At 46.0% G+C, this 27,240-nt stretch overlaps 2 protein-coding genes across 2 annotated transcripts in view; one reads left to right on the forward strand and one right to left on the reverse strand.

The window, feature by feature from the left end:
• Positions 1–5,002: 5,002 nt before the first annotated feature.
• Tdrd9 (tudor domain containing 9) overlaps positions 5,003–27,240 on the forward strand; it is an 84,582-nt gene continuing 62,344 nt past the window's right edge. The window contains exons 1-5 of the mRNA XM_051196671.1: positions 5,003–5,328; positions 17,773–17,879; positions 24,257–24,354; positions 25,796–26,017; positions 26,485–26,607. Of these exons, the coding sequence (XP_051052628.1) occupies positions 5,102–5,328; positions 17,773–17,879; positions 24,257–24,354; positions 25,796–26,017; positions 26,485–26,607 (777 nt within the window). The 5' untranslated portion in view covers positions 5,003–5,101. The remainder of the gene's footprint in view (positions 5,329–17,772; positions 17,880–24,256; positions 24,355–25,795; positions 26,018–26,484; positions 26,608–27,240) is intronic.
• Positions 11,107–11,930, reverse strand: Rd3l (RD3 like). Its single transcript, XM_051196670.1, is given in 3 exon segments — positions 11,107–11,265; positions 11,268–11,382; positions 11,647–11,930. Coding segments are annotated over 3 exon segments (558 nt in total).

Genomic DNA, 27,240 nt, shown 5'->3' on the forward strand with positions numbered 1-27,240 from the left:
AAAGACCCTCACCAAGAATTTTATTTTGGGGAGCTTTATAACCTTTCTTTAAGTCCTGAAGTTCAAGAGCTTTTGCTTCCTCTCTCCATAAAGCCCTCCCTCCATTCTAATTGAGAGGAGTTTTCAAGGACAGCTGATATTAATTGATCCCAATCCTTAGGGGTTACCTTGTTTTTCCTTGCCCATGATTCTACTAATTGCTTCACATAAGGTGAGTGCATGCCATAAGAGACTACTGCTTCCTTTATACCTTTTAAATCTTTCATACGTATTGGTTCCCACTGATACACAATGACACCTTTTGGGTGTTTTTTCGTTACTGGTTTTTCATTAATAGATACAGGGAAAGCTCCCTGACCCTAAATGGTGTGGAAAATTTTAAGTCTTTTTCATGCCCTGTTACCTGTAGTTCTTCTTCTGATGTATCAGACTGAAGTTCTTCTAAAGCCTGAAATCTATTCACCATTGCTTCTTTGAGTGTCTGAACTTCTTGAATCAAATAACTTTCTAGAGATTTCATTGCATCAGTCAGTTTCTTACTTTCTCCAACTACACATGATTCCATGTTTTTAATATTCTCATCCTTAGATATTATCTGTATGTCATGTAAACTGCCTTTCAGAAACAATGTTCTATCTGCTAGCTTGCCATTATCCTCAGACATGGAAGAGATTCTATCATCTAGTCTTTCTATCAGATGTTCCAGTTTTTTAAACTTATAAGCAGCTTCCTCCGACCAGGAACGAGCTGTTTCTGCTAGCATGTTAATGCATTGTATTGTTTCTGTTCTAGTTATTGAGGTATCAGACATGGAACAAATTCTGTTTTCTACTTGGTCATTTTTATGTTCCACGGCTTGTATTCTACCTGTCAGCTCTCCAATGCCATCTTTAATATTCTGAAACTTTTTCCCTAAGCATTCTATGTTTTGAATTCTAACCTTTTCAATGTTTTCAATCCTTGTTTCTTCTGCTAAAATTCCTTCTATGTATGAAGTAAAATAATTCCTAAAGTCCTGCATTGTAAAATTATCTGCCATAGGTATGGAAAAATTGATCTCAGATATTATATCAGCTTAAATTGCAAAGGAAGTTACAATTACCTTAGGTGTAATTCTGCTGTCCTGGAACTTTGATGCTTTTAGTTGTAGATCTCAGCTTGTGGTAGTTACGCCTGGAGGTGTACCACCAAATAGCGTTCAGCCGCAGAGGACCCGTCTGATCCCGATTCTGCCTGGAAGTGTACTGCCAAATATCGTCAGGCAGCAGTCGATCCTTCTGATCCCGGTCCCTGTAGAATAGCTCTTAACAAACTTTGGCAAGCAAAATTTTGTTAGACAAATGAGTAAAAGGAATTTTGTGGAATTGCTGGGGTTGCAGGGCTAACCGTGGGAAACGCACAAGCAGGGCGGGCTCCAAGCGGCTCTGTGCGAATGCAAATTGCGGAAATGGGCAAAAAATGAGAAGCGGTGAGTGCCTTCTCAGGCCCGCTGTGGTGGCAAAGGAGATGTAAGGAAGAGGCAAATGTCCCAAAGCTGTGGGGGTCCAGCTGGTAAGGCAAGGGACCCTGCCCATTGGGGATGGTGGCGGAGGGGAGCGGCCTCTGCTGCCTGGGTGAAACCCAGGTCCCGTGAAAATCCTAATCCCGCTTCTGACACCAGATATTGCGGTTAATTAAGGATCAGGATAAACAAATAGGCCGAATAGATGTTTATTCAGGGAGAAATAACTTACAACCTAGACAGATGAACACCAGCAAGTTCCACCAGGATGCTCTCCTGTCTGAGTCCCGCCAGCAAGAGAGCGTTCCAGGCTCTTCCTCTGACCTCCTTCCACAGGTCACTTCTGCCCATGGCTCCACCCCCAATGGGCGTGGTCAGTGCTACAGAAGGAGACAAAGTAAATATCCCACTACAAAAGAAAGCCCATAACATTCAGCCTAGTACAGCTGGTATTTACCCTTAACAATTTTTATTATGTGGATATGAGGCGCTCCTGGGGTGGGGATATAGTGAGGGCAGGAATCCAAAGTGCTAGAGCATCCAAGTGGAGGTCCTGGCTTCACACTCAAGTAGTCAGGCACCTTTACCCACTGGACCATCTAGCTAGCTCTCCTTTGTTTTTTGTTTTTTGTTTTTTTGTTTTGTTTTGTTTTGTTCTGTTTTTGTTTTGTTTTTTTATTTAAAAATTACTACTTTGCCAGGCATTGATGGATCATGCCTTTAATCCCAACACTCGGGAGGCAGAGGCAGGTGGATCTCTGAGTTTGAGGCCAGCCTGGTCTACAGAGAGAGATCCAGGACAACCTCCAAAGCAATATAGAGAAACCCTGTCTCAAAAAAAAAAAAAAAGATTACTAATTTATATATATAGGCATTTTGCTTGCATATATGTATGGCCTCAAGCTCATGGCAATTCTCCTGCCTCAGTCTTTCAAGTGCTGGAATTACAGGAGTGAGCCACTATGTACAGCTTCTTTCTCTTGTGGTTCTAGGGATGAACCTGGGACATCGCACAACATAAGAACTCTACAACCTAGCTTTACCCATACAGCTAACTCACTCTTGGGTAGAAATCAATGGGGAGTAGAGTAGAAATTTTTGAAGAGCTAATAGATAATTGAGAACTTTCCAAAAGTTATTTTTAAAAAAGATGAAATGCTCAAAAAGGCTTACTGAAACCAATCAGGCAGAGAATCAAGTCTCGAAGTCACAAGATAAAGACTAGGACTAAGGTTGTAGCTCAGTGAAAGGGTGCTTATTTAGCATGTGCAAGGGTACCTGGTTCCGTCCCTATTACCATCAAACAAAAAGATCTTAACAAGGATGATGTTGAATAACTGCTCATCTAGAATTCCATTCATTAGAGAATTAACATTTAGCAAAGGCAAAAAAAAGTTTTGAACAAGTTGAAAATGAATAATCACAACAAATCTACTGTAAATTCATTCAGGCAAGAGAAAGCGAGCTCAGATGGGAGGATATGGATGCAGGGAAGAATGCAGAGAAATGACCCTAGTCCTGCTTTGAAGGAAAAGGGGATTCGTACCGAGAAGCTGCATGAAAACTTGGAAAGCTTGCTATTTTAGGGTACTGAAGATCCAGGTCCAGAGGTTTCTTTTCAACACAATAGTTGAGATTTGTCTCTTCTTGCTAGAATACTCTTATGTGCACCATGGAATTTCCAGAGGCAGCGAGACTTGTGATATCACGCTGCCTCACAGAGATGGAAAAGCTGCTGGTTTTCATTCAGACAGACACTAAGGGACTGGTGTCACCCTGAGGCTGGAGAGATGACTCAGCAGCTAAGAGAAGCAGGTGTTCTCGAAGAGTAACAGAATATGGTTCCCAGCACTCATGCCGGGCAGCTCACACAAGGTGCCTGTAACTCCAGCTAGTCTAATGCCCTCTTCTGGCCACTCACACATAATATACATGTGCACATACATGTAAATAAAAAGTGTCACTCTTACATGTGAGTTTTTTGGAAAATATAGTGATTTCCATACATAATATTGCATGACATCAAATGAGGTTTTAGTTGCTATTTTAAATTAATCAATGTTTTAATAAACATTTTAATAAAACATTCTAATTAAAGCAATTTGGGAATATAAAGCAATAGTTCAGCTTACACTTAAAAGTCACAATCTACCACTGAGGAAAGAGAAAGGCGGGACTTCAGGCAGAATTCAGGAACCACGGAGAAAGACTGTTTACTGGTTTATGTTCAATTCCGCCTGCCCAGGAAGGGGGCCATCCACGTGTCCCGCCCACCCAGGAACGGGGCCGTCCACGTGGGCTTAGTCCTCACACATCAACCATCATCAAAACAATCTCTGACAGATATGGCCACAGGCCAATCAGATCCGGGCAGCCCCTCAATTAAGACTCCCTTAGATAAACCTTCGGCTGAGCCAAACTGACAGCTGAAGATTATTTGGACACATACGTGAAACCTTTCTGGGTTGTAATCCCCCGTAGATAGGTATGAACCGTAAACAAAAGCTCTTTAGGGTCTCAAGTCACCATGAGGGTCTTAGGACCTGATCAGGTTCAAAATGTAGTTCAAAAAGAATATACATACATATATATATAATTTATTTTGAGATAAATTCTTACTTTGTTGCTCAGGCAGGTAAGCGCCCAGCAATTTCTCCATCTCAGCCTCCCAAGTGCTAGGATTACAGTTGTGAGCTAGCAGGAAGAACATCACCGCTATTTGAAGATGAAGCTGCAAACCAGACAACAGGCTTGTAATGTAATTTCAGGTCCACATCTTCAAACGTTTGAACATGTTTTCTGGCTGTCCAGGCAGAGTCACTCAAAGCGCCTGATGCGGTGTTCTGAGGCTGAACCGCTGAGCGAACTTGAAGCACTTTCTCCTGCAGAGGGCTGTTTAATAGCCACTTTGTTGCTAACCGCTGTCAGCTGTTAGTGACTTCATTGCTAAACGTTGCTGCATCCCTGTTCTCCCAGAACCTCAAGCTGCCCGGTGAAGAAGCCAAATCTGCCCCAAAGGCCAAGGCCCGAGAGCTACTCATAGTCTTTGCATGAGATCTGATGCCTTAGAGCCCACAGTCCTTTAAGAACTGCCTGATTCCAAGTGGTCCCCGTGAGCTTTGATCTTTGGGTCACGTGGGAAGGGAACCCTGGTTCAATCGCCGGGCATGAAGCTATAACCTCCCAGGCTGTGGCCCAGCTCCGGCTGAGGCCAGTCCTTCCTCGCAGGGTGCTAGGTCAGGCTGGCAGCAGGAGCGCTGTAAATATGAGCATCTGCCTGCACTGTGCGGATTCCACCATCACAGCCACTAGAAGCCGCTCACCTGACCCCAGCTGTCCCAGAGGGCCTTGCGAGGAGGCGGTGGCCGCTGGCAGGCCGTGTGCCCGTGCAGAGGTGGGGTAGGCACAAGGCTCGAGGCGCGCCGCACGTGCAGGGCCTGGCCCCACCCTATTGCGTGGCACAGTCTGATTGGATGGCCTCGGCAGGGGGAGGGGCAGGCCTTCTGGAACGGTCGTTGTGGCGCGCTGGGCAGGGGGCTTCACTTGAGGCTTTTGCCACCTTTGGAGCTGGGCAGTTGAGGCAGCTCCTGGGCGCCGAGGATGTTGCGTAAACTCACGGTCGACCAGATCAACGACTGGTTCACCATAGGCAAGACGGTGACCAACGTGGAGCTCCTGGGCTTGCCGCCCGCCTTCCCTGCCGAGGCAACCCGGGAGGAGGTGCAGCGCCCGGATGCAGCCCCCGGCGAGGTCCCTGCGGTCCAGGCCCAGGTTCCAGGTCCAGTTGCGGCCACAGCACCGGCCAGGCCGGCTTCAGCCTTTGGGAGGTAGGGAGACCCCGAGGGGCTTGGGAGGGCCTGCAAGCAGGTGGAGAGCATCGTCTAGTTCAAGCCCTCAGCAAACAGGAGCCTGCCCAGGTTTTCCTGCAAGAAGCTGAGCCTCCCAAGAATCTGGTGGTTTGTTTGTTTACTTATTTTAATTCCCTGCCTGTTCTTGCCTTTTTCTTTTGAAACAGGGCGTTGTGTACTCCAGCCTGGCCTTAATTTATTATTGCCTCCGAGGATAACCTCATCCTCTGGCCGCCACCCCCGCAGGTCTTGAGATTACAGGTGTATCAGGTGTATGTCACCAGCCCCAGGTTTATAGACTGCTTTAAAATTTTCATTGAATTACTCTGATAAGTGATTTTGTGTCGTAGCCCTACTTAAGATTCTACATCTGTCTTAGGCTTCCCTGGAGAATTGTAATGTTTTAATTCATTTATTTTGATACTGGAACTAAATATTTTTTTTTACCTTGTCAGAAACTAAAAGTATAGGTTCTTTTGCCATTTTAATTTCTAAGAAGCAATTTTAAACCCCAAGTCTTTGTGAACTGAGGTTTGTTAATTCAAAAATGAATTTGCAGAGCAATGAAATGATAAAAGGTGAATGTGCCATTAAAAATAGACTGGCAAGTACCGGATCACCCTGTCAAATTGCCGCAACTGTTCTAACTTGCCTGCAATTGTGTTACCAGCAGTGCTTTTCTGAGAGGTGGCATCTCTCTGCAGAGCCTTCCTGGATTCTAAATACACGCAGGTCCAGTGAGGAAGGTAGACAGAATGCAGCTACCTTTACATAGTCTTTACATCAATGCTTTGTGTACTCAATGCTAGTGGACTCTTATCAGTTAATCACCTGTGATGATTTTATAAAGGAAAAAATAGGTTTGGTTGGCAAAGTGGCATGCCTAATTCCTGTGGAAGAGTGTACTGCAACCTCTGAACACGCAGTGTCACATGGAACAAGCTGTCTTTTAAAAGATGTATTTTACGTGTATGAATGTTTTGCTTGCATGCATGTGTTTACACCGTGTGAGTGCCTGGTATACAAGGGGTGTTGGATTCCCTGGAAGTGGAGTTTTAAATGGTTATAAGCCACTATGTGAGTGCTGGGGATTAAACCCAGGTCTTCTGGAAGAGCCATCTCTTCAGTCCTGAACAAAGGGTTTTTGCTGGTATGATTAAGATTAGATATTTTACATTTATTTACTGTGTGCTACGCATGCATGCACATATGTATTTGTTTGTGTGTGTGTGCCACAGCATGCATGTGGAGCCGGAGGTTAATTTACAGGGGTCAATTCTCTCCCTGCCCTATGTGGGTTCTGGGGATTAAATTCAGATTGTCGAGGTTGCCTGACAGCAAACATCTTTACACTCTGAGCCATTTTGTTGTTACCAGACCTTTTTTTTTTTTTTAATTGGTGTGCTTGAATAAAGCAGGTTATCCTCTATGATGCCATTGCGCCATTGGCAGAAGGTCTTTGACTCTTCCCTGGATCTAGCCTGCTTGCCTACCTGTAGTTATTGAATTTTGTCTTCATGACTGTGTGAGCTGATTCCTTAGAATAAATCTCTCCAGACACATGCCAAAAATTCCTGCTACATCAAGCAAAAGATGTTAGTGTGTGGGGGAGACGTGAGAATGACAGTTGCACTTGAGAAAAATGATTATTTGATTTTATGTGCATTAATGTTTTGTCTGTGTGAGAGTGTTAGACCCCTGGAACTGGAGTTACAGGCAGTTGTGAGCTGCCTTGTGGGTGCTGGGAGTTGAACCTGGGTCCTCTGGAAAAGGGGCCAGTACTCTTAACTGCTGAGTCGTGTCCAACTCTGGGAGATTTTATGCATGTGCATCTATGGTATGATGTATGTATGTATGTATGTATGTATGTAGACAAATTCTTGCTTTAACTAGAGATGGCCTCAAATGTACCATTGTCCTTCCCCAGCCTCCCAAGTGCTGCTGGGATTAAAGGCATGTGTCCTCAGGGCTGGGAATATTTTTTTAAGTCTGAGGATTGAGGCCAGCGCCCTATGCATGCCAGCTAAGTACACACTGAGCCCCATCCCTTGGATAAGTTCTCATGATAGAGACACCAACTTTATAGCAGAGCCAGAAATAGAATGTGAGCCAGGTGGTGGTGGCATACACCTTTCATCCCAGCATTTGGGAGGCAGAGGCAGGTGAATCTCTGTGAGTTCGAGGTCAGCCTGGTCTACAGAGTGAGTTCCAGGACAGCCAGGAGAAACCCTGTCTTGAAAAACAAGCAAAAAACAACGTGAGCAAGTACCAATTTGTGATAGGTGATACAGAGGTTTCTATCGGAGCAGTTAGAAGTTGTTGCCCTCAAAATGAAGAGAAGCCTTCGATGTGAACAGGTAAACTTTGACTTGCCAGTTAGCTGTAAGTGTAGTTCATGGGTTCGAAAGAAGTCAGGCTGGAGCTATACATTTGTGGGTTAGGGTTCCGAGCCCCAGTGACAGGAGCTCTGAGGCTGTGAGATGGTAGGTCTTCATGGGGAATGTAGGGAAAGAGAAGACTTCAGCCGATCTCAGGGTCTGGACTTGAGAGATGAGGAAGGTGGACTGAGCAGACACTTGGGGGGCGGTGGAAGGATCGAGGAGGCCATGGGGTAAGGCCGCCTGAGCAAAGGGACGTACGTACTCCGCGCCCTGCTCATGCATGTATCTCTACACACTTTGGGAGTTTTATGTGTTGTTTCCCACATTTCTGCGGCCGCTGATGCACAGTAGACGCTTAGGTATTTGAATGAACGAAATGCCTATTAGATCCCAGCTATCAAGTGGCTGTATTAGCCAGCTCTTTATTCTGGCCAGGAGAGTTGCTCCTGTATTGAGAGGGACCTGACTGCTCCAAGCTATAGTTGAGGGTTGAAGGGAAGGTTGTTTATTTGTTTTTATTGTAGACATGAGGGGAAGCATAGCCAGAGCCTCTGGAAGAGTCCAGAGCAGGGAGAAAAAGTAGTAGCCTAAACATGGCCAGCTGATTGGACCATGCCATTTGACATGGGGGAGGGAGTAAGAGAGAGCCGAGGGAGCAGAGGGAGCATATGGCTGAAGTGGAGGGCCGCATGGGAATGAGAAGCTAGGGCCGGAAGCACATAGTCTAGTAGGGGGCTGGCTGAGTGGGAAGAGCGGGAAAGAGCTGGAAGGCTGGCATCACTTTGCTGTGCTAACAGGCAGCACAGTTACCATTTGTGATGAGGCATGTCTCCTTTGGTGGAGGGGAGTGGGTGCCAGAGTCGGAAGTAGCATTTGACTGACTCATAAGGGGCACCTTATTCTCCGGCCACGTGGTCGGCTTCCCTAGAGGATGGTTTGAGGCTATGTAAGTGTGCGGTTAACTGGGAGTAAGGGTGAGAATATGTATTTCCAGAGTAACAGAGGCTCACTGTCTACACATCACCATCCTGCAGGAAAGCATGTCTCTTGCTTGCATTGCTGCAAGATCCTTGCATCTTTGATCTGGCTTCTCTTGATTTTCTGTTCTAGCATCCAGAAGAATGCCTGGCATGAGGCCAATGCTCAGTTACTATTTATAGAAGGAACAGGTTCTCGTACCAACACTTTCGCCTAAGGTTGAATGTGTGAGTGACTTTGTGTCGGAATATTGCTGTTGGATACAACTTACTCTTATTTGTGGTCTATGGAGCATCTCTCCATCCAGCACTTGCCTGAGTCTATCTGTGATCTCCGGATGCTGTCTGGTCACATGGGCGTCTTCTGTGCCGAAGGCTCCACTATTACCTTGTGGCTTCTGCATTTGCTCTTCTGAGTGGATTGTGGCCCCTTGTTGGTTTTTGTTTTTTCTGCAATGGGCTCCTGTTACCAGGGCCTGTTGAAATGTCTGCTCCTTGGAGAAGTTCCATGTTTTTCATAGCTAAAGAACTGTTTCTCTGCCTTCCTTCTTTCCTAGTTTTCCTTTCCAGAACTCTTCCTGGACTCCCAAGCTCTTATTTGTGTTAGCAATGACCAGCCTTGTCAGTCATCTTTGTACTGTATTCTGGCTTTGGACTCTCCCCATCCCAAGGAAACCTGGATGATAATGTGATCCTGGCTTGTATAACTGGATGATAGGCAGTTCTATCATCTACTGACATGGGAAATGCTAGTCAAAGATCATAAAGAATTGTGCTGTGTGTGTTAGATGAGGTTTTAGTGATGATGGATATTTGGCTTGTTCCTCCTATGAATTTGTGTGCATCTGTGTAGGTCAGAGGCTAGTCTGTTCCTCAGGTACATTTGTCTAAGTGTGGTGTGTGTGTGTGTGTGTGTGTGTGTGTGTGTGTGTGTGTGTGCATTTATTTTTTGAAGATAGTCTCTTATTGGCCTGGTGCTTACCAAGGTGGGCTAAGCTAGCTGGCTGATCACTAAACCCGAGGGATCTACGTGACTCTGTGTCTTCATACTTGCTTTTAGAGTGTATGCTACATGAGCAGCTGTTTTATGTGGTTTCTGGGTATCACATTCAGGACTCGAGCTTGCACAGAAGTGCTTTACAAAAGCTATTTTCTGCCCCCTCCCAACTCCTTGACTTTTATCTCTTTAAGGAACGAACCTACTAAGACTTTGGTTTGAGTATGTGGATTCTATGCTTCCTTTAAGCGAGGATGTGTCAGATGGCAACTGTTATTTGCATTGGGTCTGTAGAAAGTAGCTTGGGGTTGGGGGGCGACAAGCTGGGTGTGATTCCAGCTCTGCTAGTTATCTCTAACTTGCAAGGCACCCACCGAACCTGTCTGAGCTGTTCACTCCTTTGTCAAGTGAGAATAACATTTCAGACTAAATGAGAAGTTATGCACAGGACTCAGAATGCAGAATTACTTTAGCATTGCTAAACAGATTGGTCTGGCTAGTGATGACAACTTTTAGCGTCTGTGTGTAAAGTACTGTGCAGCTGTTTTTCTGTGGATGAATTTATTTTCTCTATTCCCTAGCCAAAAATTTTAGCTATTGTGCCCATATAATTTTCAATAAAATGTACCCAAAGGTCTTAGTACTTAATACACCCACAAATACACATGTGCACACTGAATTAACCTTAATTCCTTCACCAAATTTAGGTGTTGTAAATGGCTTGAGGAATAAAAACCTGGTTTTGTTAATTAGAAGTCAGATTGTCGGCTGTCCCCATGAGCTGCTATGAGGTGCTGTTGGATCCGAGTCAGAACTCAGAAAGGACATGGCATTTTCTTTTTCTTCTTCCCTTTTAGATGCTGGCTGGTACCTAAATAAACCTTTCCTGCCTGCCTCATGCCTGACCTCCATGCTTAGCTTGAATGGCATGATTTTGCTGTCTTAAACTCCTACCGTGACTGTAGTTAACTTCTCTCAAAGACAGGGAGAACACTGCTATGCTTTTAAATCAAGGCTTGTCCCACACTCATGGCCCCTTTCTCTGGTTTCTGTGGAGGGCAACATCGAGTTATGGATGTTAACTTCACTTTAGTATTGCATTGTAAGGAAGAGTTCACATTAATCATTTATTCTCCGCATGGGCTCTTTTAGAAAAATAGTTAAGGTTAAGTAAGCTTCACAAAAAATATGTCAACCTTCATGTTAAATTTCCTTAGTTCTATGATGTGTTTGAGGAATAAGAAAATACTTCAGACATTTAGGCAACATTTTAGTTAATCAATGAAAGTGCTGACTATTTAGAGGGGTTAAAAACAGTGCTGCTAAAATAGGTTGATGGTCAACTCACTGTTTCTTCTGGTTAGCGCTCAGCACTCTGGTGGGAAGGTGATTGTGGTACTCCTTAACTTGGTGGGGAAGGATATGGCGGGTCCCATACTCTGTGTGAGCAGGACAGGGGCCTGTTCTTGGCGTTTCTGTTTATGTAACTTGATACCGTGGGTATTTTATCTTGGTCTGTCATAGAGGCAGGGTGGCTGGTGACGCCAGGGTCCCACAGGCCAGGCCAGCGTGCTGGCCCCCTCTGCCGGCACTCCCAAGGAAATCTTTGAGAACTTGCTTGAATATGTAGACTATTTCCCAGGGAAGGACATCATTTTCTGCCAGAAGTTCTCGAAATCTAAGGGTGCAGGGATGAATGTTTAGAAATTTCTTTCTGTACCCCACCTCCCAAATGCAGCTTACATCATGTAATCGTGTACTAGGTAGGCACTTACTTTGTGAGTAACCAGAAAAGCTTTGTAGTTAAAGGTTCCAGTGAAGAAACTGATGGTAACTGAACTAATTTCTACCAGTGAGCTATCTGGCGGTGTGTATGGTTTTCACAGGTGGGACCGAGCAGCCCGCCCCGCCCCCCCCCCCCAAGATGAGGGTAGGCTGTTACCCTGCTGAGAATGTCTGACATGGTCACGCTTGGGAGCAAAGAACGTCAAGCTGTCTGTGTTCAGGGGCTGGGATGGCCACATGAGGGCCTCTCAGGCAGCTGTAGTTGATGCCTGATCTCTGCTCTCTCTGTTCACTCCCAGTCTCTGGTATTAATCTCTCACGCTCCTTTAGATGCCATTTTAATTCCTGAAGCAAGGTTGTTGTCGCTACATGCGAGCCAGGATAGTGTGCTTGCTTGTAGGGATCGGGTTTTGGCCATTTCATCCAGCTGAAAAGTGGCATTTTTTAGGCTGTGGAGACAGTAAATGTTTACTTGCACACATTTTAAAATGGTTTTTATGAGTGAATGTTTTTTATTTAATATTGCCAGAAAAAATTCATGAATCTTTCACTGGTTAGACTTGCAGTCACAATAAGATTAGAACGTGGATTAAAGTCTTACAGTTTCTAACTAGGTAAGTGCTAAAACCCAGGGTTTGAAGATACTTAGATATAACTATGCAGAAATAAAATAAAACCAAAGATAATAATACAAAGTGAACAATTTCTGAAAATAACACTTGTTATTAGAAGTTCTTGGGGGCTTTAAAATATCAGAGTCTTGAAAAGTGCTGTCTACAAACCCACTTTTGGCTACTCTGTACAGAAGCTGTAAAGCTTACCTGCCGAGGAGCAGGTGAACTGTGGGGACGGAGACGCTGTGGCTTTGCTTTGCTGGGATTGGGTTGAAGCCACACTTGACTCAGGCGGGTCACTTGACTCGCTCTCTTGCACGTCTTCCAGGGAAGGAACACGTCTCCTCATTTACCCACTGGAACTGCTTGAAACAAACAACTTTCCATGTTAAGAACGAAGTTCTGTTGTCTCATTAGAGAGAATGCTCACTAATTCACCCTGTAACTAAGCTGAAAGAAATATAAATATCTTTCATCTTCACAAATTCCATTAAAATGTCTACCTTTTGAAAGTAGCTTATTTTGTTTGTGAAAGATGACGGTAGCTGTGGTTGCTGCTCTCAAATACACGCCGCAGTGTCTCTAGAAACGGAATGCCAAGCAGGTGTGTGAGGCACGACAGATGCTCTCCCAGCTGAGGCGAAGACTGCCACAGGATGTGCTGCTCTGCCGTGCGAGCGTAGCTGCGGGTCACAGCTCCATGCTGTATTTTTATGCCTGTAGAGCTCTAAAAATAGCCACGCTGCTCTTACTCTTCAGCTTAACTTTCAGGCCATTGGAAGCCAGGTCACTGTCCCTTCTAATGAAAGCAGGAAAAACAGATCAGACTTGACTGAGTGCAAGACACACACTGTATGAAAGCTTATTGTACCTAAAGTGAGCAAAGCATGCAACATCAGTCCTGTGTGGGATGCTTAGCAGATGTCACTTTCTACCTTCATGCATTGCTTATAAAATAACAAATCTGTGAAGTTGAAATGCTAGAGCACACTAAGGCACCTCCTGGGTAGATAAATGTAGTGTGTGTTTGATAATCTCTGTCTTCATGGTGGTAAGACCGTGTTGCGTTATCAGTGAAAGCAGAGATATGAAAATGCACAAACTTCAGAATAGAACTATACAAGGTAGGGTGTGGCTTCGTGGGTAGAGTGCTTGATTGGCAGGTGTGAACCAAGAGCCATCCCTAGCAGCACTTAAAATTGGGTGGTAGTATTGCATGCCAGCAACCTCAGGCGTGGGCTGTGGAGGAAGGGCATCAGATATTGAAGGTCGTCATGGCTGTATATAGAGTTCAAGTCTCAGCTGCAGACAAAGCATTGATAGCCACCGCTTAACTGAACACCGGTGCACTGTGGGCTTTTTTGGGCCCTTTTCTATTTAGGTGATTGTCTTGTGAAACAGAGGCTAGACTATAAAAGGTCTTCGCTTCTTAGCTTTCAAGTGATGACATTGTAGCCTTTCCTTTTATAATCTTTATTTCTAATGTTGTTTTTCTTCCCAATGAGCCAAGAATAACAGACATTGTTCACATCTGACCTGTATGACATGTGTGATCAAGAGTGACATGTGTGGCCATGCTACAGTTCCTATTATGTCTGAAAAAGGCCAGACGTCAGGATTCATTATCCTCAAGGAGGAGGCTTTCACATTACATTGCCTGTAATAGCCGGAGAGGGAAGAGGGTGAAGTTTATGGTGGCAGTCTGTCCTTCCAAATTGAAAACTAAGATTGTACCAAATCATGCAACTTAGGAACTCTGCTGTTCTTGAGAACTTTGGAGGTTCTAGCAGGGAGCGCAGCTACCCTTGACTGAAGACGGTCCTCTCTATCCGGGGAAGGTTGTCCTCTTCCACCGAGCATGCAGCTTCGGGAGGGACGCACATGGAGCAGCGAGGGAGGAAGGGGACATCCGCCTAGCCAGCCGGATCAGCTGACTCAACCGTGGTGATCAGTGGGTGACATGATGCAGCCAGGTCGCCCTCACATCCGAAACTTGGTTTTTCTGTACAAGTGTCCTCCCTCTGAAGTTCAGGTGACAAACACAAACCATTGGAAAGGACAAACCTGAGTGCTACCCTTTCAGTCCTACGACACTGCCCCCGCCCAGCTTTCCCATTGGTCCTCTCCAGTGCCAAGAACACCTGTCCTACACTGCAGTCTGGTTTGGTCTGGTTTGGTTTTGAGGCAGTCTCTCTCACTATGTAGCACTGGCTGTTCTGGAACTCTCTCTGTAGATCAGGCTGGTGTCAGACTCTTAGAGACCCACCTGCCTCTGCCTCCTTAGTGCTGGGATTAAAGGTTCGGATCACCACACTACCCCCCAGATTTAGCTACACTGACTTCTTAAATGCTTATTCTTTCTCTATTTGTATTTGTTTTAATTTTTAATTGCTGTCCAATTCTGTGTTTTAGCTCATTCACTTTTGTTCTTCAACATTTTTCCTTGGTCTACTCTTTGAACTTGTTCTAGTTTTCTCTTTTCCTCTCAGTTTTTAAATGTTTTCTGCTGAAATTCTGTCACGTGTCCTGTATTTACTGGTGTTCCGTTGCTCAGCTGATGCTTACTGATGTATCTGCGGTCTGGAGGGTTAGGACCTGGGATGACTCAGTTCCCTAGATGGGGTTGCCCTTCCAAGGGAAAGATCAATGCAAATGAGTGAAGTCATCATACATTGTCTGTGTTAACCTTCTTGCAGTGACCGCTCACTTAGATGGGGGTCAGGGAAGGACTTTCTGACTGAGATAATTTTAAGCTTTTATTTATTTAAGATTTATTTTCATTGTATGTGCATTGGTATCTCCCTTTTATGTGTGAGGGTGTCAGATCTCTTGGAACTGAAGTTACAGACAGTTGTGAGCTACCGTGTAGGTGCTGGGAATTGAACGTGGGTCCTCTGGAAGAGCAGCCAGTGCTCTTAGCTAACAGACCATCTCTCCATCCCAGGGGATAATTCTTTTGACCAGGGATGTATATGTTGATTCTTGAAACAGGGTCTCATTGTGTAGCCTAAGCTGACCTCAGATTCACTGTACTCCCGCCTCTTAAGTGGATTCTGGCGTAAGCCACAATACCTGGTTTTTGAGCAGAGACTTGTTGAGGGCCATCTCTCTTCTTTGCTTGGCTTATTGGGCGTCTGTCCAGACATGCTCATGTGTGCCAGCACGGAACTTTAGCATCTCCTCAGTTCTCGAGGACTTGTCCCTCTGCACTTTACACCACGCATTTCTGGTGGGTGTTGCTGTATTGTCTTCATTTTTCTCCTTTCTCATGGAGCTGTTAGGACTGATGCAGAGGCCAAATGCCAGTCTTGGTCATATCTCTCTTACTGCCATGTAAAGAGCAGACTTGGTTTATCGGGGTAAAAGCAGATTCACATAGCATTTATCAGCTACGGTCTAAGTTCACAAATGGGCCACTTCTTACTCAGGGTAAAAACAGATTGGAGTAGTTTCAGCTGCAGTCTAAGTTCACAAGTGGGTGCTTCCTGTGCATCAGAACCTAATTAAGCTATTTAGTATGGAAGATATGAAACAGTCGGGTCATTTTGTGTTTGATGGTTGTCTTGTTTTTCCCTGTTCATTTTATGTGGATGAATGATTGCCTGCTTGTTTGTCTGTGCACACATGTGCAGTGCCTGCAGAGGCCAGAAGAGGTCATGAGACCTTGTGGAACGGGAGTTAGAAAGGCTGAGAGCCACTTTGTGGGTTCTGGGAATGAAGAGCAGCCACTGCTGTTAACTGCTGAGCTGCCTCTCCAGCTCCAGTTCCCTCTGTTTTTCTAGGCTCCATCTGATTAAGTAGACTTCAGTGACTCGAAATGGTTCATATTGTTCATAATACATGTGTCTGTACAACTCTTAAGTTGTATGACAAAGAACATAAAGAGATAAGTCTAGAAAGAGAATCCAGGAACCTTGAAAGGCTGGCTAAGGAGCAAGGGATAACTTTCTCAGCATTGCTATCCAGGCCACCGGATATGTTTTTAATAGCATTAGTTTGCAATTATAGATAGATTTATTTTGTCGTGGGAAATTTCATATTTTTTTCTGTTTTAATTCTTTTGCTGTGAAGTTAAATCAGGGTTAATGGTTCATTTTATTAAAGTTAAAAAATCATATTTCTAAGAGCTTGTTTAAACATTAAAAATACTTGACAAATACAAGGATAAACTGTTGATATGATAAATGCCCCTATGAAGAGTCCTCTGCTGACTGGCAAAGTAAGGACCCCCATTTTACCACTTGTGTTCAGTATGCAACCAGGGAAGGAAAATCAGAAGCGTTGTCAGTGCCAAGATGGCGTCAGTGGTTAGACTCAACAAAACGGAGTCAGGGTGTTGTGCAGGGGGATGAAGCAATCGCAGCTGAAGAGAGCCCTTACAGGCGTCCCCAGGAGAGCGCTACCTATAGCGGCTCTTGCTAGGTCTTTCCAACACTGTTGTTCACGGGTCTCCGTCGATTCACTCAGTAGTGATGATAAGGTGTGGTGGGCTGTGGTGGGCGGACCATACCTGAGCAGTGAGGGTGAGTCCAGCAGTCAATGCTTCACGGATGCCCTAAGTTCTCCCAGCCAAAGCATCAGTGAGGGTCAAGATGTGAATGGTGAATTGGGAGGAAGGGGGTGATTGGTGTTCCCCGCTACTCTGTCCTACCCTGAGACTTGAGCTCCCATGCCTGGCCCTTGTGCTGGGGTGAGTTTGGTTGGAGATGGGGAATCGTGGTGTGGCGTGCTTTGTGGTTTGGCGGTATTCTCACCGTGGTGGTCAGCTCGCTGCTGCTTGTGTCGCAGCCCTCAGTCTTGCCGGGTGCTCTGGCCGCGCTAGGGTGCCTCCCTCGTCTACCCACAGTGCATGCTGCTCAGCGGGTCCTGTCCCCAGTGCTCTCTGCTGTTGCCTGGGCTGCTCTGTCTCAGGGCTGCGATCTGGAAGTGGCCTCCCTCCCGGCTCCTGCTGTCCTGACTCCCCTTGTCACCCTGCAGTAGAGCTCAGGTGTTGTCCTCCTTTTCTCTCTGACAAAACAGTGGTGCTCAGGCCAGCGACTTCTTCTGCCTCACCTCGGTCCCAGCTCCTCCCTCAGGAAGCCCCAGGCAACTCTGGGACCTCAGGGCCAGTTTTGGCCTGCTTCCCCCCACATGCCTAACTTGCTAATGTCCCTCTCTCAGGCCTTTCTCCAAACGTCACCCATGGCCTTGGCTATCGGTGTAGCCCTCCCGTGCCCTCTCTGTTCTGACATCGTTCCCATGCTCCTTATCAATGTACTTTACCTCACTCATTAAATTAAAAACGGGGGAAAGATGGAAAAGTTCACATGTGTGTATTTGGGGGTTTTGCTTGTATGTGTGTCTTGTCTGTGTACCAGTTCCATGCCTTGTGCCTGTGGAGGCCATAAAAGGCGGTCAGATCCCACGGAGCTGGAGTGATGGATGGTTGTGGGCCACCATGTGGTGGGTGCTGGGAACTGAAGCCAGCTGCTCTGGAAGAGCAGCCAGGCCTCCTAACTGCTGCATCCATCCCTGCGCTCCACACTTGTCGTGGTTCTAACACCTCTATTTGACATTAAAATGGTTTACATGGCTTTCGCCATGGCTTCCATAAAACTATTCAGGAACTCCCTCGGGCGTAGGAGTTTGGTGACGTTTGTTTGTTTGTTTGTTTTTACTGTTCTCTGCAGGTCACTCAGCCAGAGGAGCTCAGAAATGGAATACATTAACAAATACAGACAACTTGAAGCACAGGAACTTGATATGTATGGCCGGGATCAACCCCCCAGTGAGCCAGGTAGGCAGGTCCTTCAACATCTTATGTAGGATGCATGGATAATGCATGCAGTACAACATCGTCCCCCAAGAAATACAGGCTCTTGCTCAAAGCAAACAAAAACCTAACTTATGGCTTCTGAATTCAAGATTTTTTAGGGGGATGAGTGTATGGTATATTATAAGGTATTAATTCTTTTCTAACTTAAATATAGAGCCCAAATAACCTATTCTTTGGGAGATTAAACAGTGGTTCCCTTACCTATTAGTTGAGAATACTTAATGCTTCTCTTTAGCTGGGTGTGGTGGTGCTCACCTTCAGTCTTAGGACTTGTGAGGCTGAGTGAGGCAAATGGATCTCTTTTGACGTGGAGGGCACCCTGGTCTACAGATGGAGTTCCAGGCCAGCCAGCGCTACACAGTGAGGCTCCCATCTCTACAAGTAAACCAGTAAACTTAGGAAGGGGCTGGGAGATGGCTCAGTTGGTAAAGTGTCCTCTGCATAAGCATGAGGACCTGAGCCTGGATCAAAGCTTGGAGTGACCCCAGTGCTGGGTGAGCGGGGTGGGCGGATCTGTGCAGCCCACTGTCCAACAAATGCATGAGACCCCTGGCATAGATCTCTGGCCTCCTCATGCATGTGAACACTTGAACATGCGCACTCATGATCATATATGAACAGATACCACACACACATACAAAGACTGGATTTTTTAAATAGTAAACATTAAAACAGAATTTTAAAGAGTAGTAATATATAAAATAAAAAGTAAAAGATTTTTTATTTTTGAGACAGGTCTAACTGCTGGCCTGAAATTGACTGCGCAAGCCACTGTCTCAGATTGACAGTCCACCTGCCCCTGCCTCCTGAGTGTGGACTAAAGATGAGCTGGTGTGTGCCTGGTAAAAGATGGTTCTTAAACGCCCTTGGCAGCCACACTGGCAACAGTGTGGGCTAAGTTGCTCTGGCTGTTTTAATTATTAGTGCCGCGCCTGTTCTGGTTAAAGGCTCCTCTGAGAGCTTTGCCTTGCTGCCCACGTAGAGAAGCTCTGCCTTCTGCTCCTGCCCTGATTGCCTGTGCTCCCACTGAAGGATGTAACTGAGTTGTGGAAGCATTTCCCACTTCATTTTAGCCTTTGTAATAATTAGAACACAGTCTATACTGAGTAGCACTATATTAACCCCAACCGTGGAGCTTATATGAGCTTCTTGATAAAATACAGGTGTCCCGAGGTCCCCACAGCATGGTACATCGATCAGCTAGGCAAGTGGTAGGGAAGCAGAAACTGCAGGGTTCAGTTCTCTCTCAGCAGTTAAGTGGTTCACAAGGTCAGAGAAGTGGCCACAGTTACCTTTGAGGCAGACTGCCCTGCGGAGCAGCTCACAGTTGAGGTGACGGGGAAGGGGTTACATCTTCAGGAAACCTACATCTCATTATGTACAGTACAGTCCCATTTTATAGAACTCTTCCAGTTTCTCGGAAGTCTGGTTAGTGTGCTACTATTTTAAAGTTATGCTTGTGGTGATGCCCTTCAGCTAATCTTTCTGTGTAACTTAATGCTTTCTAAGCAAGCTTATTGGTAATCTTGTCTAAAGTTATTTTCCTTTTATTCTTCAAGGAGAAACTGAGGCAGGAACACAAGGAGCTAGTTATGTCCTGTCTCCCATTGAAAGCAGTGGAGAAGGAATGTGCCCAGCTTCCTGCTCGTTTCTGCTTCTCAGCTAGTTTTCTTCACTTAGGCAGTCAGGGCTAAGTCAACAATCAAACCCTTGACAGACATGCCCACAGCCAGCCTGATCTAGAGAGTCCCTCCTCAGGTGATCTGGGTTACGGCAGGTTGACAGTTAGAACTTCTGTCACAAATGTGGTCATCCCTGTTCATCGGGGAGGGGGTGATGCTCACAAACCCTCACAAGTCTGGTCTTGCTTGAGAGGAGAGGAGGTGGGCTCACACCTTCGCACGGTAGCTCGCGGTGTCCTTCCTGCCTTGTGGCTCTGCAGCAGTCACTTGACACTTGACTCCTGCACACAGGGTAAAGAAATAAAAACTGAGTGGGGTGGGGTGGAGGATCCACAGGAGGGACTCCTGATGTGGCCATTGCCTCCTGGGATTCTTGTGTGACTTCTTGCTGTGGTAGTAGTTGCAGGGAAATCCTGGTGTGGCTGTCTTGTGAGTAGTGTGGGATGGCATGCCTCCAATCACAGTGACCATTGGGTGGCCTTGCTGTGGAGGCTAAGGCATGCAGTCGAGGCAGAGGTACCCTGTTTAGAGGAACTTACTTAAGGGAGAAGTTACAATGGGAACCAGGCATCCAGAAAGCATCCTTCATGATGGCCTCTGATAGATTGGATACAATTAGGTTTTCATCTAATGGGGTGGCCAAACTTGAGGCTTCTGGGATGAAGGTGAAGGAAAATGGGAGTCCCCATTAGTGTTTTGAGAATAATTTGGGGTGGTATTTCAGGAATGATGGAGAGGAAGCAGTGTGGATCCAAGGAAACAGCTGAGGCACTGCCCTGGCGCAGGTGTGAGGCCCAGGCGTGAGGTCCAGGTGTGAGGCCCAGGTGTAAGGCCCAGGTGTGAACCGCCCTGGCCCAGGTGTGAGACCCTGTGTGTGAACTGCCCTGGCCCAGGTGTGAGGCCCTGTGTGTGAACTGCCCTAGCCCAGGTGTGAGGCCCAGGTGTGAACTTCTCTGGCCCAGGTGTGAGGCCCTGTGTGAACTGCCCTGGCCCAGGTGTGAGGCCCAGGCGTGAGGTCCAGATGTGAGGCCCAAGTGTAAGGCCCAGGTGTGAACTGCCCTGGCCCAGGTGTGAGGCCCTGTGTATGAACTGCCCTGGCCCAGGTGTGAGGCCCTGTGTGAACTGCCCTGGTACAGGTGTGAGGCTCAGGTGTGAACACCTGTATGATACATGGTGATTCCTATTTCAGTGTCTGTTTCTAGTGAAATCATGAAATCTTAGGATACTTATGCTTCTAGTTCAGGACCACAAGTTTCAACACAAATACCACGTTATATCCAGTTATGACACAACATAACACTGTCATAAAATTCCATTGATTTTGGTGTGGCATTAATGTTATTTCACTGTAAGTATGCAAAAACTTGTTTATATGTAGACATTCAAGGATACACATTGAGTTCCATATATTACTTCTTCACATTTAAAAGTAAGTAATCCCCACAGATGGAAACTGAGTAAGTAGGGGAGGTCTTTCATAGGGTGGGCCTGGCTTCACAAGGTAATGGCCATGTTTGGTTGTCCTGGATGGTATCTTTGGGTAGTCAACAAAAGCCACAAGGCTCTCTTGTTATTAATGTGGAGGTATTTTAAAAATATTCTATTTTCAGTGTGTGTCTCTGTGTGTCTGTTGTGTGAGCACATACACAGGCGTGCCAGTGAGCACATACATACACAGGAGTGAGCACATACACAGGTGTGCCGGTGAACACAGACAGATGCAGGCGTTCTGGCGTGCATGGACACCAGAGCTGTCAGGTCCTCCTGGAGCTGCAGGTGTAGGTGCTGTGAGTCACCGATGTGGACACTGGAAACCGAATTGGAGCTCTCTGCAAAAGCCGTGCTCACTCTTAACCACGGAGCTGCCTGTCTAGCTCAGTGTGGGGATGTTTTCACCGTTGGTGTTTAGCCATGGCTGCTGAGTCCCCTGGAACTGGAGGTACAGTTGTGAGCAGCATGTGGGTGCTGGGAATTGAACTCTGGAAGAGCAGTCAGTGCTCTTACCCTCGGAGCCATCTCTGCAGCCCCATGTGGGGATATTTTTAATGTCTGTTTCATACCCTATAGGCTTTTCTTGTGAGCCTGTAAGAGAGCGGCCACTGTGGAGTGCTGAGGAGGGGCCTGAGAAGGGAATGGGCCTCCTCTTTCAAGCTGAGCTCAGTTTGGATGTGAAACATTACCCCACCTTTTAGGGAAAACCATGTATTATTAATTATTTTGAAGATTTAACTTTCTAGTTAAGGTATATATCCAGTAATTCTGCTTACTTTTTTTTTGTATGACAGTATCTAGATTTTTTTTTTTGGAAGGGGGGATGTTTTTGTTTTTGGAGACCATCTTGCCATGTAACTAGCTAGCCTGAACTGACTATATAGATTTGGCTGGCCTCGAACTCACAGGGACACACTTGTCTCTGCCTCTGAGTGCTGGGATTAAAGGCATGTGTCACCAATCATATCCGGCAGGATAGTGTAAGAAACGCCATGTTGTCCATGTCAGCCAGTTGACGTTGACTTTAGCAGTGCAAGTCCATTCCTTAGGCCCTGTGAAGCCTCTGGGTCTCTGTTAGAGCTGAGATTTGTTTGATGCTGTGATGAGACAGGTAAATGAAAAGAGCCGTGGTTTTAATGGTTGTTACCCCCGCTTTGTGTAAAATATTTTAATAGCAGAATAAAGAACATGGGAAATGAGAACAGCATATTTTGAGGTTGTAGTATTTTCCTTCTACTTCTAGGCTTCAGTTTGTCACATGTAATTTGTTGGTTTTCCTTAAATTACCGTTGCTGTCTTTTTATTTTGTTTATACAAAGCCAGCAGCCACATTGCTGTGAACATTTCTGCTCTCTGGTTTCCTGTCCACCCTGAGGCACACCAGTGAGGGTTGGGGTTGATGTGTGTCAGGTCTCTGACCTAAAAGTGTCAGGTGGCATCTTGTGCTCCATGCAGAAGGGCTGAGGCTAGAGTGTGGCAAGGGCTTTTGTTTTGTTTTCCTTAAAAGTGTTCTGTCTTTAAGTAGCAACCTTCAAAATGATGTAGCCAAGTCCTGTAAGTCACCCGACACCCTTTTTGTGGTCTTAAAAGAATCCTCACCCTCTGTCCTTGAACAGTCCCTCACCCTCATTCCCACTCATTCCTGCCCCCTGCCCCCCACCCCCCACCCCCCCCACCCCATCCCCGGTCCGTCTTCACAGCTGCTTTGGCTTCTCCTTTCCTGACCACAGGAAAGCAGGGACAACTCAGTCTTAAAAGCTTGAGGACATGTGGGTCAGGTCATGTGGTGTCCCTGAGAAGCAGGGTCAGGACATGCTGGTGTCTCCAAGAGCGGGTGATACTTTCTAGCTTAGGATCTACCCGACTCTGAGGCCTCCGCCAGGCTGTAAGGATGGCAGGATTTGGTTATTCTCCTTATTTCTCAAATAAAATGGTTTAACATTAAAAAAAAAAGTTTCAGGGTAAGAGCAGTGTGTGGTAGCTCATGCCTGCAATCCCAGTATTCAGGGGACAGAAGCAGGAGAATGGGGTTCAAGGTCATCCTTAGCTGCATAGAGTTCAAAGCCAGTTTGGACTACATGAGTGACATCCAGTCTCAAAAAAAAAAAAAAAGCCAAAGAGCCAAAGCAATACCATAACACACACACACACACACACACACACACACACACACACACACACACACACACACACACACAGCTGGACTAGGGATAGCTCAGAGAGGCACTCTCCCAGGAAGGAACAGTTTGTCCTTGAGAGGTTGTAGCAGATGGATCTGCTGGCTGTGAAGTGAAAAACAGCCAGTCCACACTCAGGTCTGGACCCAGAGAAAGGGGAGCAGAGGTGTGTGGGAGGACCTGGGTTTGATCTTTAATGTTACCCCACAAATTTAAACACATGCCTATATATACAATAAGGGTTGGGGGACAAGGCCTGGGATTTGACCCCAGCACTACAAAATAAAATAATTTAGGTGGGGCGTTTGTGGCACCTAGCACTTGGGAGCCAGAGGCAGGCAGAACTCTGTGAGTTCAAGGCCAGCCTGGTCTACAGAGCTAGTTCCAGGACAGCTACACAGAGAAACCCTGTCTTAAAAAGCCAAAAACAAAACAAAACATTTAGTCACATGTTGTTAGACTAATTGTAAAAGAAAAACATGACCTCATATTTTTAAGTTGAGAGCAAGCTGGAGCTGTAGGTACAGGAAGGGTTAGAGGGAAGAGAGGGGCCATGGAGGGAGAGGGTTCTCAGGCAGGGTGATCTGGGGGAGGGACAGGAAGGCTGGGTGAGCACAGGGGCACAGTTTACAAGAGGACAGTAAATAGTTGGGACCAGTGAAGCGAATGAGCCCCTTTAACCACAGCCATAGCTTGTAAATTGTGTTTTTCATTTTGTAGCACGGAATGTATACTTCATCACTTGTGCAAACTACTAGAATCCCACATCAGTGAGCCACTATTGAGTCAGGTGTGGGGTGCTCTGTGTGTCAGATCTGTTAATTTAGGAGGCAGCGTAGACCAAGAGTGGACCCAATAAGGGGAGGGGCTGTTGGTCTGTGGAGAGAGAATATACTTTGTGTGTGTGTGTGTGTGTGTGTGTGTGTGTGTGTGAACCATAGACACAGGTTAGCTAGATCACTGACCTGTTTACTTTCTCTCTTTTCAGGTCTAAGGTCACCATTGGCTAAATTAAGCAATGTGGCATGTATCTCAGAGACAACTTATAAATATCCTGATTTGCCTATAAATCAGTGCAAAGAAGAGGTAAAGTTACTTTTTCCTAATGTGCTTTTACTTCTTGAATAAATGTCTGAAGCATGCACTCTTGGTATTGTGGGGGTGAGGGTGAGGGCTTAGAGTGCACAGGCCAAAAGGGAAGTCGGCGGTGGCGGTCACCGCGTAGGCCAGTGGGCCAGTCACCTCGCAGGCCACCCCCACAAGGTCACAGAGCCCAGGCCAGGCTCGTCCTGTGCACCTGCTGGCCTGTGATCTGTCACAGCAGTGTGTCTCCATGCCCCCTACCTGAAGCAGGTCTTGTGGAGAAGACACACACCCCAGCCTCTCACCTGCACCGGGGTTTCCTGTCTGGTGCTGTCTTCTCCTGCTTCCTGGTTGAGTTACTCAAACATGGACACGTGGTTTTGTTAATGGTGTGAACCACCTTCAGCAGTAGGATGCTTGGGTTTTGTGTAGTTATGTTATTAAGCATGGCTAAAAGTATATTTAAACTATTGCTAGTTATTTTAGTGAAAAAAGTTTTAGATAAATAGGAAATGTTCCAAATTTCATTTTTATTTTGCTAAAGTCTCAATATTGCTTTATGGAGTAGATATACTTTATTAATTTTAGATTCTGAAATTGAAACTACTCTGTACTTGCTGGCCATCACTGACTGTGAGAAAGGTGGTTAGGGTCTCAGGACACTGCTCATACATGTAAGGGAAAGTTCACAGTTCATCTGAAGAAGCCGAGCAGTGGTGGGCACACTGTTAATACCAGCACTCGGGAGGCAGAGTGAGGAGGCTCTGTGAGTTCAAGGCCAGCCTGGTCTACCCAGGTCAGCCAGGGCTACACGGTGAAACCCTGTATTGAAAAAAAAAAATTCATGCCAAGAACTTGAAAGTTTAAAGCTATGTGAGTATAGATTTTTTAAAAAGTAGAATATTACATTCAGTCTCTTTGTAAAATTTTAAAATAATAGACTTTAGACTTAGAGCCATAGAAATCAAGTTTGAAATCTTCATTTCTTTTTTGTTGGAGAAGAAATTGAGCTGCTGGTGGTAATGCACACCGTTAATCCCAGCATCTGGGAGGCAGAGGCAGGTGGATCTCTGAGTTTGAGGTCAGCCTGGTCTACAGAGTGAGTTCCAGGACAGCCAGGCCAGGGTTACGCACAGAAATCCTGTCGCCAGAACAAAACAAAAAGAAGAAGGAAAGACGAAGAGGAAAGGAGACTGCATTAGGGACTAGAGCGCTGCTTGCTTTGACCTGGCGCCACAGCGGTCAGCGGTTGTGCACTGCGGGCATAGTGTGGCCATGTTTCATGGCGGCCGCCTACCCACCACTCCGGTACTGGCGGTAGGGCTGGTTTTAAAGGTGGAAGCCATTTTCAGTCCTCTTGTTCTGTTCGTGGGGTCAGTACTTTATGTGGCTGCTACTCTGTGTCAATTGTGAAAGGTTTTCTTTTTTTCTTTCTAACTTACAGGTTATTTCTTTGATAGAAAGCAATTCTGTGGTGATCATCCACGGTGCCACGGGTAGCGGTAAGAGCACCCAGCTCCCACAGTACATCCTGGACCACTACACTCAGCGCTCTGCCTTCTGCAACATAGTGGTCACGCAGCCTCGGAAGATAGGGGCCAGCAGCATTGCTAGGTGGATCAGTAAGGAGCGCTCCTGGACCCTGGGTGGCTTGGTGGGCTATCAGGTGAGACACAGAGCAAGGCAACTTTCTCTTCTTGCTACTTTCTTTATCCTATGTAAGTGGATGTTGGAGTGTAACTATTTTCTACTGGAAATCAAAAGAGCAGGATTGTGGTATAATTAAAAACAGTGATAGTAAAATTCTTAAATAATTTTTAATCTTCCCCAGTTGAATAGGAGAGAAGGGAGAATTTTTAATATTTAATCTTTTTACTTAGACCTTTATATATAGTCTGTAAGGTCTTGTAACATGAAAATACTCCAGGTAGCAGCACCAGATAAGCCAACCCTGCCTAAAACAGAAGAAAATCAGTGTGAGAACCTGACTTTCATCTGGACCCTAAATATCTTCTGGAATGCAGTGACGTTTACTCCCTTCCTTAGGTAAAATGGATGTAACTTGTTTGGGTCGGTAAATGAGAGCCATTGAAGCCTGTGTTTCCTTTCCCTCTTTTCCTTCCTCAAATTTAGGTAGGGCTAGAGAAAATAGCAACAGAGGACACTAGGTTAATTTACATGACCACTGGAGTCCTGCTTCAGAAAATTGTGAGTGCCAAGAGTTTGATGGAATTCACACATGTCTTCATTGACGAGGTTAGTACACTCTGCTGCTTGTTGGGGCCCTTGTCCCCGAGCACAGTGTGGCTGTCACCCTGTGTCCTTGTAACAAGGGTCTTGTTCCCTTTGTGAATGAATCATCTGCTTTATCTTTGTTCTTTGTCTCTCAAAAATGTAGGTGCAATGTTGAGGACCCAGAAGAAGGATTGCCTTTTAGAGTAGAGCTGCATGGGCAGGTCACCCCAGGTCAGATAGCTCCATGGGCAGGTCACCCCAGGTCAGAGAGCTGCATGGGCAGGTCACCCCAGGTCAGACAGCTGCATGGGCAGGTCACCCCAGATCAGATAGCTCCATGGGCAGGTTACCCCAGATAAGACCCAGCACCTGCCTTTTATGGATGAGATCTTACTGGAGCATTTTTCCTTACTTGTTTTTGTGTGGTCTGAGGTGTCTTGGCCTGTGTCTCGCAGAGTGTAGCAGTTGCACTGGCTCACGCCCTGGTGGAGAGTGTTGTCCTCAGCCCACACATGGAGGCAGACTGTCTGTCTAATCAATCAAAGATGATAGTAGTTACAAAAGTTGGGCTGGGGGTGTGTCTCAGTGGCAGAGTGCTTACCTAGTTTATGGGAGGCCCTGAGTTTACCTCTAGCACTGTAGGAAACACTTCAA

The sequence above is a fragment of the Phodopus roborovskii genome, unplaced genomic scaffold (assembly GCF_943737965.1).
Source record: "Phodopus roborovskii unplaced genomic scaffold, PHOROB, whole genome shotgun sequence".
NCBI classification, from domain to species: domain Eukaryota; kingdom Metazoa; phylum Chordata; class Mammalia; order Rodentia; family Cricetidae; genus Phodopus; species Phodopus roborovskii.